This window comes from Aythya fuligula, chromosome 10 (genome assembly GCF_009819795.1).
Source record: "Aythya fuligula isolate bAytFul2 chromosome 10, bAytFul2.pri, whole genome shotgun sequence".
Classification (NCBI taxonomy): Eukaryota; Metazoa; Chordata; class Aves; order Anseriformes; family Anatidae; genus Aythya; species Aythya fuligula.
Genome location: NC_045568.1, coordinates 16,956,426 through 16,969,947, shown reverse-complemented (window position 1 = coordinate 16,969,947; position 13,522 = coordinate 16,956,426). Strand labels below are relative to the sequence as shown.

The 13,522-nt window shown below is 48.0% G+C and overlaps 1 protein-coding gene across 1 annotated transcript in view; it reads left to right on the top strand.

Moving 5' to 3' along the window:
* The first annotated feature begins 1,315 nt into the window (after positions 1-1,315).
* FRMD4B (FERM domain containing 4B) overlaps positions 1,316-13,522 on the top strand; it is a 57,469-nt gene continuing 45,262 nt past the window's right edge. Inside the window, exons 1-4 of the mRNA XM_032194158.1 lie at positions 1,316-1,396; positions 1,992-2,086; positions 4,053-4,145; positions 7,374-7,458. Of these exons, the coding sequence (XP_032050049.1) occupies positions 1,331-1,396; positions 1,992-2,086; positions 4,053-4,145; positions 7,374-7,458 (339 nt within the window). The 5' untranslated portion in view covers positions 1,316-1,330. The remainder of the gene's footprint in view (positions 1,397-1,991; positions 2,087-4,052; positions 4,146-7,373; positions 7,459-13,522) is intronic.

The following is a 13,522-nucleotide window of genomic DNA, read 5'->3' as shown; positions in this document are numbered from 1 at the left end:
GGGGGATATGTCTATAGGGATATGTCTATCCCTATTTTTTAGTAATTTTTTAGTAAGGAGCACCTGTGGCACTGATACCAGCAAGCTCGCTCCATCTTCCCACACAAGACAGAGCTGTGCCTGCAGACATTCATCTCCAATCTTTTTGTAATGCTGCTTGGGAAGAGGCTCCCTCATGGGTTTTGCTCAAAATGAGCTCAATTAGTTCAAACAATAAACCTTTGTTAATTCAGCCTCTTACGGCTGAGAGGGGCTGGCTGGTTACAGCAGAGGCAGTGTGCTGCAGCCCTTGCTGCATGCAGCAGCGCACTGAAACGGGCCAGTGCTGGGGAGAGGGGAAATCTCTTCAATTGTACTGGAATTGGGTGAGGGAAGGCTTTATTTTCATTATTTATTTATTTTTAAGTCTTTACAAGTTTTGGGTGTGCAGCAGTCCGGGGCTGGCTCCTGCAGCAGAGCCCCGTCCTTGTCGCCATCACAGGGCAGGAACCGCTGCGTCTTGCTGCCTAATCCCATGGGGAGCCCCCATCTGAGCAATCCTCAGCCTCTGCTCAGAGCTCAGGATTTACAGTCTGCGAGGAGCTGGTGCTGTCAGGAACACGAGTCACTAAGGCTGTGAGAAGAAATACAAAAGCCAGGTTTCCTTTAGCAGCTCTCACCCCCAGAGCCGTGCAGCTGGTCCTCTGCCTGCGCTGGCCGGAGCCCGTAATTAGAACAGAGTTTGAATAATGTAAAAGCCTTTGTGGAAATGTATTATATTTCAAAGGGCAGATATTAAAAGGGCAGAATAATGTGCAGCTATTTCTGAATTCTTCTCCTGTGAAGAGGAGAGAGATGTTGATTGCAAGGGATAAATGTGACACGAAGTGGGAACCAAAGCAGTCCAGGCATAACAGCAGAGGCTGCACGCCTCGTCCTGTGCTTAATGCAGTTCAAGCATCTCTCTTGACCTGTACATGCACGTATGGAAGCATCCTGGGGAAGCAGCAGCTTCTACTTCTTATGAGAAGTTATTTATGGGAGAGCAATAATGTGCTGTTGGAGACTCCTTCCAATTTGGAGACCAGGTCCCGGTCAGCACACCAAATTGAGGCTGATCCATCTGCAGGGTTGGATGGATGGAGGATTCTTCAGTCCTTGGTCATCTGCACTTGTCACTGGAGCAGAAAGTCCTCATAGAAGGTCGCTGAGCTCCAGCACAGTGTTGGTTTCCTGATCAGTGCTGGTTACAGGCTTGTTGTATGCTGTCCTAGCCTCACGTGGCCCTGTGCAAAGCAGCGAGGTCACAGATCCTCCTGTTTCTGACGGTGCTGTGTTGCTGTCTTTGCAGATGACAGAGGGCCGGCACTGCCAGGTGCATCTCCTCGATGACAGGAACTTGGAGCTGCTGGTTCAGGTAAAGATCCCTCTGCTTTGGGCACTAGTGGTGTGGCCATGCCTGGGGAAAACTGATTTTTATTCTGCTCTGATAGTCCCCATGTAACCCTGCCACTGCAGGGAGCTGGGGGTGTCACCAAAACGGTGACCAAGTCTTAAAGCCGTGCAGAAGTTCCACTGAAAAAGTTGTGTTGGGGCTCTGAAGTCCCACCAGTTCAGTTGTTAAAGTGGAGATTTAAGCTCCCAAGTCACCCAGACCTCTATAAATGCTTTGTCACCTTCCTCTCTGTGCTCCTAATTTGTCCTGTAATTGATTAAAAGTAATAGTTTTTTGCACTAGTGTTTGTATGGAGTTTGTTAGTATTTGCAGTAGTTTTTTGCCAGATTTCCATGCCTTTTTTTTTTTTTTTAAGGAGTGCCAGTCAGGGCTGAGCTGTGAATGCTGTTTGAAGAAAGATGTTGCATCTCTTACTAGATCTAGCAAATAAGAGAAGTGGAATTAATGGGCATGCTTTCAACATGCCGTCTGCAGTTGTGTCAGTGTTTGCAGAGAAGATTATTTAAATGAAAGGTCTGAACTGAAATGAATAAAATGGTCTTGAATCTTTCAACAGCCCAAGCTTTTGTCTCGCGAGTTACTGGACCTAGTGGCCTCACACTTCAACCTGAAAGAAAAGGAATATTTTGGGATAACTTTTATAGATGATACGTAAGTATGCTAATTCATTTTAAAGAGCTGTGGTTTATTGCAAAGTGAAACCTATCCCAGACACTGTGGCAGCTCAGTGTGATGGAAAATGCCTTTTTGAAGAAAGATTTTCCTCCCTTTTGCTTGTGCTGTTTGGATGATGAAAGAGGAAGGTACTAAACAGGGAAAAAAAAAATTGGAAAATATTTGGCTGGCATAAAATGGAAAACACTTGTAAAATCCCTGCCTGACACTTTCACTTTTCACGCTCATCTTACAAGATGAAAAAGCTGATTCAGAAATAATTTCCCATGTGAACGCCCCCAACTTCCCCACTCTGCACTTTTAATAATAACAAAAAGGATTTGGGTTTATTTTTGAAACAAATAGCTTGTATTGCTTTCCACATTAGTCTCAATGCATTATCAACGAGTTGTTTAAACCCAAATGTCCTGAACTGTGAAATATGAAGGTAGGCTTCCTGTAAACAATTTTTCCTTTTGCTTGCCTATTGCTTTTAGATATCCAACCTATTCTACAGCCTGCCAAAAAGAACTACAAAAGCAGCAGATGTTGTAAATGCCCAACTCTCCCTTCCTGAGCTGTGCTGCACCCCCTGACAGCTTCCATGGTAGCTGCCTGGGGTGGGCAAAGTGCTGCAGCCAGAAACCTGCTTCTGCTGCTGGATGGAGGCAGCTGGGTTGATGGAAATCTTTGCTGTTGTTTAGATAGATCTCTCAGAATTGCCCCAAAATGCTTTCCCAGGTGTGCAGGGTGCAGCCCAGCAGGGTGTCAGCTCCCCAAGGGCTGGCATCTTCAGCAGTGTTACCTGACAGCTCCCTGAAAGCGCAAAACAGCTGAAGGTAGAGGGAGAAACGGAGTTGTGCATAAATATCGCCCCTAAATAAACCTTATCTTGTCCAACGAGAATAATACTAGTCCCTGTTGCTCTCTCTGCTGCCACTTTTATGGTGTTTTTCATGGGAGCTTCTACCTACAGACCACATTGAGCTGAGTTTGGGGTCACCCTGAAGAGGCAGCACTGGCTGCTGGGGCTTACAGGGGTTGTAGTAGCCACTCGTCTCTGGACCCCTTACTGCGGCAGGATATTATTAAGTTGCTCTCATCTTGAGTATTTTTGCCACATCCTTGTCTTTTCATCTCTTCAAGACACCTTCCAGCTCTTCTATAAATCCCTTCAGACTGCTGTTCACACACGGCTTTTTCAAGAGCTGCCTCAAAGTTCTGCTGGAGGTCTTTGGTTGCTGGCGCTCCCTCGTGGCGAGCTCCTTTAAAGTGCTGCCAGTGGATTAGCTAAGAGCTGTTGGCATCCCCAAAACCACCTGTGGGACTCCAGAGGCTCCCTTGGGTGCACAGGGCTTGGAATGAGCGTGTGGCCTCTGGAGGGCACCCATGCTCCGTGGCTGGGCAGACCCAACATTTGGGGGCAGCAGCAGGCTCTTGGGCTGCTCTGAGGCTTCAGGGTCATGAGGGAGGTTACTGGGACTTAAGGGATTTAATTTATTATTTTTATTTATATTATTTTTTATTTATTTATTTTTATTTTGTTTCCAATTTCTTTTTCTTTTCTTTTCTTTTTTTTTTTCAATTTGAAGAGGCCAATTTTAGAGGCATGCAAACTGCCACCCTTTGCTACAGATCAGATCCCCCTGCTGTGCACGAGGAGTCAATGGAAGTCGCCCCATTTATAGCAAAGAAGGGTCTGCTTCTTTTTCTGGACATCATATTATGGCTTTTGTGCTACAACTGAAAATAGAAAACACTCTTTACAGTTGTAATGTTCAAAAGTGAATTATGTCAACATCTGAAGTTAGGGAAAGAGGAAGGAATTTGAACTGTTTGCCTGCTTCAGAGCTAAATTTTGCAATTTTTTTAAAGTAATGCTTGGAGTAAACATGCACTGAAAAGACCACATTTCCACGTTTCCCTTCCTACTTGTAACCATCCCCTCAATCTGTTTCTGCAGAGGTCAGAGCGTCTGGCTGCAGCTGGACCACAGAGTCCTGGATCATGACTTGCCCAAGAAACCAGGTCCAGCAACTTTGTATTTTGCTGTTAGGTGAGTAATTGTTTCCAGAGAGAAAACAGTACCCACTTGGTTCATTTATCTCCAGCGGTTTTTGTTTAAAGGAATGGATTAGTGATATAGGAAATAAATGTCAAACCAATACGTTATTTTTAAAGGGTGACTAAGTCCTAGGTAAGTGCTGCATTCTTTTGTGTTTAGCTATGAAATCAGGTAGTTTGGAACCTGCTACTTTTTAAACTGGTACTAGCACATTGTTCCTTTTTGTTTGTTTAAATCACCCCCTTTTAAAATCTTTTATTTGTCTGACTTGTCTTTAATAGTGCTATATTTTGATGCAGTTTGTTTAAACAATCACACTTTTTCATGTTCTTATGTTTACTTAAGGTTTGTCAGCACTTGAAAGGGATTGCTGATGGCTTCTTTGCTCACACAGCTTCAACCAGTCCCCAGGAGAAAATAAAATCCCTGGCAAAGGGATGATTTTGGTCAAAGTAATTGCATTACTTTAGGACTTTTGCTGGCAAAGCTCTGCTGGTTAGGATGTGTTTTTTTCAGGCCTGTAACAGACAGAGCTGTGCTGGCAGAAAAGACCAAACGTCATATTCTTAGTGTTGTTAGAGTTTATATTTTTGTTTTCTTTAGTCTGTGAGGAAAATGAGAGCAGACTGACCTCATTCACTTTCCCTATCAAGATTTATGCCTTGTGTGCTTAATTACCTGAAGCACTTCCAAAGCAGAGCCTGTTGTGCAGTTCGGTCAGTTGGCACCATTGCCCTGCCACGTCCTCTGCACTCTAGACACGGAGAGAAGGGTTCCACCAAGTGGCACTCTGTTTTTGCTGAATATGTACTTATTTGTGATGGAGTTAAGTGCTTCTCTTCCTCCCCCCTTCTCCACTTTTTTCAGGAAAGGGAGGGAAAAAAAAAAAAACATTTTAAAAGGGTTGATGGTCTCCTCAAAGTATTCGCTGTTTGAGGACCTACAAAACTAAAATATATGACTGGACACGGTCCTTTCTATGCCTCCTACCCACTGGGGGCTACCATGACCTCACACCTGAGCTGTCACCTCCTGGCAGTTCTGTGGTTGGAGCTGATGTCGTTGCCTTGTGATGTCCAATTTTGCCCTCTCCATTGCAAGATGTTCCTCTGCAGGACAGGGTGTGTAGAGACCTCGGCAAGAGTTAATGCGTGAAGAATGGGCCTGGGAAGATCAACTTCTAAAAGCTAATTTTAAACTTAACTGCTCCAGGGTGATGAGATCCAAAAGAAGCAATTGGGAGCCAAGGAAGAGAGCAGTGAGCAGGAAGCCTGTGCAGAGCAGGAGGAAGATACAGGAAGAATTAGCAATGTAAAAACTATCTTACGGTTAAAAAATAGATATTCCAACAGATTCAAAATGTGCAGCACTGCATTTTGTCACAACTCTTTGCATAAATGACTCCAGGCCTTTGCTCAGTGGCACAGGCCTTGGGTGGTTGGCTCAGACGCTTATCTCGTGTGAGCACATGTGCCTTGTCAGAGTCTATTCTTTAGTCAAACTCCCATGAGAGCAGCTGAAATGCACAGTTGGAGGCTGGGATGGAGAAGCACAGCAGGGATGGGAGGGACAGGCGGTGTGCAGGTGATGGGCAGCGAGCACCAGCACACCTCTGGCCGTGCACAAGGTGACCCTGCTGGATGCAGCTGCAGGGCAGCCCTTGGTCTGAGTGAGTGGGCATGGACTGGAGAGGGGATACCAATTCTTATGCTTGCATAAACTCAATCCAGTCATGTAAATCTTTCATATGGTGCACTCAGCTGCTGAAGAGCTGTACGATGCAGGTTTAGGACTTAGAAAAATATCCTTCTAGTTTAAAGGATGCTGACAGCATCAGAAATAAAAGGAGAATGCTGTATTTTGTTTTGAAACATGCCTGTTGTCCCACGAACATCCTTATCTCTTTGCTCTGGTGTTCTCCATCTGCACTGCACTGATAAGAGCATTCAGCTTGTGCCACGGAAGAAGTGAAGGACCCAGATCTGCCCAGGAGTGCTTCCCCTAACTCAGGGGCTCCCACCATCTCCTGCTCTAACAGCTCTGACTGGGTGCTGCTCCTTTTCAGAGCAGGAGACGCTGCCCTGCTTATGAGGGCAGCAGTAAGCTATGACTGATGGTCTGGGCTGAAAGAAACTGCAGGTGCAAAGCAAGGGATCGTCTCTGAGCGTGGCAGGCTGTGTGGTCTGTGTTAGCCCTCCTGGCCTCCAGTATCACAGGCTGGAAGCTGAGAAGCCCTGCTGGGGGCTGTGCTGCTGGGGTGGTGGTGGTTGCCCCAGCCCTTTGGCTGCAAACAGAAGTGCACCTTCTTCTGGCATCATGCGGGAGAGTCTGGATCCAATCTGTGATGATAATGAAGCACAGGCATTCTGCTTTTAAATCCTAAAAGGATTTAAAAAAAGCTAAAGAAGGATTGACAGGACAATGTTCCCACAAATTTGTCTCCTTAAACTGACTTGGCAGTTCCGTGCTCCTCAAATTAGAGACGTGTTTTCTCTGCATCTCTGTGTCTCAGCACTGCTTAGTTTGATGCCCTGAGTGAGTCAGAGGTGTGCAGACAAGTTGTGTGTGGCTTGCAGAGTGCCAGCTGTGTGCATCATGTTTGGCATAGCTGTATAACATGTATAACACAAATCAGGACACATCTGCCAACCTTGGCTGGGCCAGAGCAGCCAGTAATGGAATTGCTTTATTTGGTTGTGCCTCTGCATCACGTCGCTTGTTTGTTTCTATGTGAACTGTATACCGTAAATCTGTTCTGGTGGCAAGTTGTGCACAAATGTCAGAGGCTGGTGGGTTGCAGTGGGATTAGCTACTGCTTTGTGGGGTGCTGGCTTTCCATTTTTCCATTTCCATGAGGCTGTTTCCCCAACCTGTAACACCCAGTTTTAAGTTACCTTTTCCATTTCTGTGGTTTTGCCTGCATAGGAGGGATGGGGTTTGCTGCTTTAAACCTCGACAGGGTTTGCAAATGAGATTAGAAGTCGTCAGCTACCTGTGATGTGTTGAACAAAAGGAGTTTTTTGTTCCCTTCATGCTGTTGACCCACAATTTTCTGCTTGTTCCCTCCTAATAGGCAGGAAATGAAGTGCAGTAGCTTGTAGTTCCTCTGTACCGTTTTATTGCTGGAGAGCATAAAGCTGAGGAAATCAAATGATTTGGGAGGAAGATGAAACCTATTCAAGAAAGTAACTTTGCTCTATTTTTTATTTTTTTTGTCAGGTTCTACATTGAAAGCATTTCCTTTCTCAAGGACAAAACGACGGTGGAGCTGTTCTTCCTGAACGCCAAGTCCTGTGTGCACAAGGTAAGGCTGGGCATCCTGTGGAGCTCCTTGTTGTGCATCCCCTTCTATTGCTCCCCACACCACTTGGATGGTTCTGCAGACTTGCTGAGAGCGCCATCCTATTTCTAGATCTTACCGACATAAAAATCTCAGCATGCGTTCTCTCCTCCTCCACTTAAACACTGATGCTGCAAGCAAATGGATAAGGATAATGATGGCTTCTTGGTCGTGTTTTCACAACCCTGCTGTGTGCTCACCACACTGAAATGTCTCAAATACTCGAAAGCTTTTAAGTTGTTTGAAATCTGGGTTGTAGCTTTGCAGGTAGGCTCTGTCCCGGAGTGACATATCCCTCTACATGCTGCGTGGTAAATGTTTAAGGAGGAAGGTGAGGAAGATCCTATGCTCTGGTTCCTAGTTTCATGATTTTGTACCTTAGTTGCAGATCGTGGTTAAATTAGTCCAAGGGTCACTCTGTTCTTACAACCTTTTCTTGGAAAACAATCATTTAGTGTTACGTGTAAGCTCAGCATAGCAGGCCAAAGTTTTCACCTTTATTATGTTTCCTATTTTAGAGAACTCTCATTCTGTATCCAATGTTCATTATTTTATGGTAGGATCAGAAAGCTTTCACAAAAAGCAGTTAATGGCGACGTTGTGACTGTGGTTTGTGCAGGAATTGATTTCTGGAAGAGTGGAGGAAACTTGCACCTTTTCACAAAATATTCAAGTTTTAAAGAACGTTTGAAAAACTTGGGGCCTCACTAGTTACGTTTCATTAAAAGCAAATCTCCATTTGGCATATTTGCCATTTTAAATGAAGGATCTTGGCAACCTGTAATGAGCCTTCCAGGGAACACTGGAGCAGTTAGGAAAGAAAACAAATTTTGGAATTGGAAAATGGGACTGGTTTTAGTCCTGGTATGGGGAAAATACCCCTGCCCCAAGAAGCAGTCTGCTATTGGAATAAATACTAGGTGCACATCAAAACATTCGGGTGCAAGTGGTGCTTTTATGTAGATGCATAAAGCATAAGAGAAGTAAAAAGGGAAGCATGAAAAACGCCCTCACTGATCATAGGCATAAATATGTCATCAAGCCAATAGAGAGTCACTTCTGGCCCAGATAAATATTATTCAAACAGCACAACTTGGTCTTATTGAAACGAGGTGTTGATAGCTGGGAAGCGCTGATCACGCGCGGAGTGCTGCAATAAGCAGGCTGCATCACCCCGTCCAGTTCGGGGCTTCGGGAGCAGGGAGGTTTGCATGAAGGCTGCTTGATTTTCCCCCGTTGCTCTCCGGGAGTGTGCTCTAACCAGCAGCAACGCAAGTGCCAGCTGTCCCCAGCAGCGTGCCTCCTCCCAGCTGCTTCCAGTGATGGTTTTGGGCAGGGACAGCCTCAGAGGTGGTGACTGCGTGTGCCCTGTCCCCGCCGTTTCCTCTGGTGGGAAGGGGACAAGACCCCTTGCTGCTGCCTGCATCCCCTCCACCTTGGGATGTGCTCTGTGAAACTGCAGCTGGTGTGAGGTGCTGCAGCTCTGAGCTCAGTTTGTTCTCCTGCATTGCACAAACTCCAGAGGGGAGCCCTTCTCCCCCTGCACACCCAACGCTGCAGGGCCAGAGCTCTCCGTGTTTCTCTTGGGCTCTTAACTCATCCCCGCTGCGCTCTGTGTGTCATGTCAGCTTGTGCCACCGTGGTCCTTGCGTGCCAGCAGCACTCTGCCTGGCACCTCAGCTGGTGTGGAACATGGTACATACACCGAGATGGCCAACATGCACGGGGAGGGATGTGTAGCAATGGGAACACAGGTGGGTGGGAAAGTGGGTAGGACTCAACCTGTTTATTTAAAGCTTATTTACTTTCAAGATGTTTGCTTGGTTCAGTGGCTTTTAACCTTCGAATTAATTCTCTTTCAAATATTTTTCTACCCCACACGGTAAGCTTAAGGTCGCTCTAGAGTTCAAGCGGCGTGATGTGCACATGGGACAGATTCTTGTGTTTAAGCCCATGGGATTCGGACAAAAGGAGGCACAAAGCACCCCGACTGCAGTGTGCGTGCTGGCGCGGTGCTGCAGCCTCCTTGGTCACTGCTGCGGGGCGCAGCATCAGCTCCCTGCATGCAGATCCCTCACTACACTGAAGCAAGTGGCTGGTGCTCGCTAATGATGGCGAGGAATGTTCCCTGGCACTGCGCAGTCGTTGATCCAGCTTGGGCAGTTCAGACCTGCCCCAGCTTTGCTTTTTTTTTCCCTCCTTGCTGCATTCAGAGTGAGGAAACCCCAATGCACCAAAAAGTGGCACCCCCTGCCCAGTCTGTGTGCTCTGCCGTGCTCCTCAATGCGCAGGGGTGTGCTGGAGAGCGCAGTACCAGGGCTGTGTCCTAGCCTCCATCCTTGCTTGAAACCTCTGCTCTGTGTGGGTCGGGAATGTGCTGGAAGGAGAGCTGCTGCAATACTGGGGTGTGGGAAGGCCTGCAGTAATAAGATTGCTTAAAAGCCCGTCGTGTTTTTTACCTTCACAAAGCCACTTCCAAAGTCCTCATGATGTCCAGCATTGCTGGGTCCAGGCTGCTGGGCAGTGTGTGTTGACTGTCCTGCCCCGCATTACTCCAGAGAGGTTTTGCTTGGGGCTGAATGAAAATTCAGGAACAAAAATGATAGCATATGATATATATTTATTATGCTAATATAGTTTACAGAATTTATATCTTATATAATGGAATAAAAAGCTGAATTAAAGTTTTGAAGCTGGAGAAGGCTGACTTAGTGATCTTCAGTGAACAGCCACTCTCTTGTTCTTCTTCACCTTTCACCTCCAGATTCCTGCAATCCTTTTCGCTCCTTTCTGCAAGTTGGCTACCACACTTCCCTAACAAGGGTTTGAAGAATCTGGGGCTTGCACATTTCACAAATTCTGTAGTCACTTTGGCAAGGGAGAGACAACGTAGACAATAAAATCTCTGCTGCCAGAAATATATTTCTTTCTGCTCCTCACCCACTCACCCACCTCCGAGCTCTTCTATCAGAGCTCCTTTGTGCCTCTGCTGCCCTGTGCCATCCTGTACAGCCCACCTCGTTCTCTGCCTGTTCCCGTTGCCTTGCCCTCATCCCCTGCAAACAGCTGGGCAGCCAAGGAGACCCCTTTGCCCTAAGCACTGAGGACTGGGGCTCTTTTCTCTTTTTGTAGATCATGTTTTGCTAGTACTGGAGCTCTGCACCCGGAGCAAAGAGAACTGCTCGGCGCTGCGCTGCGAAGTACCCCACACGTGCTCCGTCTTAACCCACCTCTGCGTCGGCACTTTCCTTCTGTTGCACGGTGTAATGCAACACCGCTTCACACACCTGGAAAATAAACTTCCTCTGTTGGATTTGCCAACACACTCCAGCTTTGCTGGCCTTGCCCTCCCCGTGTCTCACCGCTTACGAAGCCGAGCGCAACATTCACCGTTCCGCTCGTGAGAGCGCCCGGCGTTTCCTCATCGCTGCTGCGTGCACGCGTCTTGGCCTCCAGCCTGTGCAACGAGTGCTGCCAGCTCTCTCGCCCTGCCCTGCTTTCATGTCGAGCTGCCCATTTCTTCCCCGCTCCACTGCAGTCCTGTGGCCATCGTGGTTCTGTGTGGCCGGGCCAGCTGGCTGGCTCCTGCGCTCCAGCATCGGCGCTCTCTGGGTTGGAGCTTGCAGAAGCCGCGTCTGCTGCCAGGAACACCACGGGCCGCTGAGCACGAGCTGGGAGCTGCTGAAGCTTTCATCTCCAGGGCTGCAGAAGGGCCTCTCTGACTTGGTTATAAGCTTGGTTATCCACATGTGTTTGGGAAACTGCAGTGAGGGTGCTTTCTGTTCATCTGGGCTCTCTTTTCTTCCATGCCTCTCTTTTTTTTTAAGGCTTTGAGAGCCGCTGCCTGAAAACCTTCAGTGGTGACAACCTCAATTTACAGGCTTGCTTTCCTGTCACTGAATTTAAGAAGCTGGGTTTAGATTTACAGTGATCTCTGAAATCTTCTGTACAGCTGGAGTTTAAACAGGGAAAGTCCAGCGCTTGGTTTCAGGTGAAATGGGTATCAGAAGTGATGTTTGCGCAGGGACAGGAGAGCTTTGTAACACGTTTGGTATGTTACTGCACAGGGCCCAGCCATGGCCGGGACACCCTTAAAGGAAGTGGGTAGGAGCCGGTCAAGCACATGTTGATGATAAATTTGGAAAGATAAATTTGTCTTTTCTTTCAAAACAGCCAAGTTTGGAAAACTAACACCCTACTTGGCTAGCGAAGCACTGTCAAGTTTATTGTGCATTAGAGCTAACCTCCTTATAGCTCCGCAGCCATACGGTTGACTCCTTGCCAGTCCTTAAAATATGTTCTGTAAACTAAGAGCTTGGTCAAGTTGGCCGTGTTCCCCTTTTCCTCTCCCTATGTGTGTGTGTTGGGGGATTTATTTATTTAATTTCCCGTTCGTTTCAAGGACGTGCGAGAGTTGCTTTAAAAAAAGAAAGAAAAAGCTAAAGGAAATGAAAGTTTTTGGTGGAGTCTGTAACCGTGATAGCTTCGTGAGCTGCGATGCTTGTGAGCCCTTGGCAGCCAGAAGACCAGTGCTTACCAAGAGGAGCTGCTGAAACAGCCCCCTGGTGTGAGCATAAAGCCTGGCTGGCTTCCAGCTCGCGGAGAGCAGAGTGGTTGTATATTAGAGAGCTCTCGAAAGGTTTATAGCAGATATTTCCTAATTCTCCCCCATCTCGAGGGACCGGGGAGCGTTCCCATGCAGGCTGTAACACGGTATAGCCTGATCCTAGCCAACCCTATTAAAATACGCTCTGTCTGTTGCCTGGGTTTGTCATCCTGCTCCTGGAGATGGCCCACGTGAAGCCCAGGATGAGGTTCGGCAGGACCAGCTATCCTCTTCTCCACCCTGGGGGCTGTTGTTATTTGCTCCCGTGGGTGCTGGGGGCCACCTCCATGCCCTGAGCCCCTGGTGGTGTGTGAGCAGAGGCGAGGGATGCAGCAGAGCTATGCCTGTGAACGCAGTGTGGCAGACTTGTCTTTTGGCAGGAGGCAGAACCCCAAACTTCTGGGAACTGGTGGATCTCCCCAGGAGCCCCATACTCACCAATACCCTGTGAGACCTCCTACTGGGTCACACTGGTGGCTTGGGGAGGTCTTGGCCACGGTGTGGGTGTAGTCAAAGGACTCCGCAGCTGCTTGCAGAGGCTCTGTGCTGGTCTGAGGCTGCCTGCTGTAAGAGGCGATGGTGCCCCAGCCCTGTTGAGGCTCTCGATGGGGAGGTGGAGCCGTGTCCCAGGTGTATCTGGGCCGGCCCGTTGCACGTGAGGATTTAGTTGTCAGCCAAAGCTTCATAACTCACACCTCTTGACATGGTCACCTCCTTCTGAGCCAAACTGCCGGCATTAACTGTGATGGAGAGGTCTGCACCTTCGATCTTCTGGCCACGGGTGAAGATGCTGTGCCACCCCAGCCTGTTCTGGCGTTCAGGTGCTGGGTATCTCGCCGTGGTGTTGCAGCAGGAAAGAGAAAGCCTGTGATTATCTGGCAAGAATCACCAGGCTTAATGTATATCCTGGCTCACAGGGAAGACTTTGTGTGTTCTTCCCTGTTCTTTGCTTTTTCCTTTTACATTGTATTCATGCAGGGGGGGAAGAAAAAGCAGCACCAGATGACTGGGGCCCTGTTGTGCTGAACTGCATCGAGAAGTCTCTGAGTTACCCCTAGACAGTGTCACTGTCCCCAGGGGTTCATGTCGGTGTTGGCTAAGGTACAAAACACAAAGGAGATGGGGTGAGGATGACTGGCAACCACAGTGAAATAAAGGGTGTAACAGAAACCTGAAGCTTTCGCTCCCTGCGAAGTGACACCGGGCAGCAGTGACAGATTTTTTTGGCTGGCACGGCCTGAGGCGCTGAGCTGGGCAGTTCCTGCAGGGAAGAGCTGCAGCATCCAGGGGACCAGCAAGGTTTGGGGCTTCAGATCCAGGAGGGAGCAGGACTGCGATGGGGCGCTCTGTGGGGCAGCAGGGACTGCAGATAACCCACGGGGGATGGAGAGGTGGCTGCAAACGCCTGGTGTCAGAGCAGCC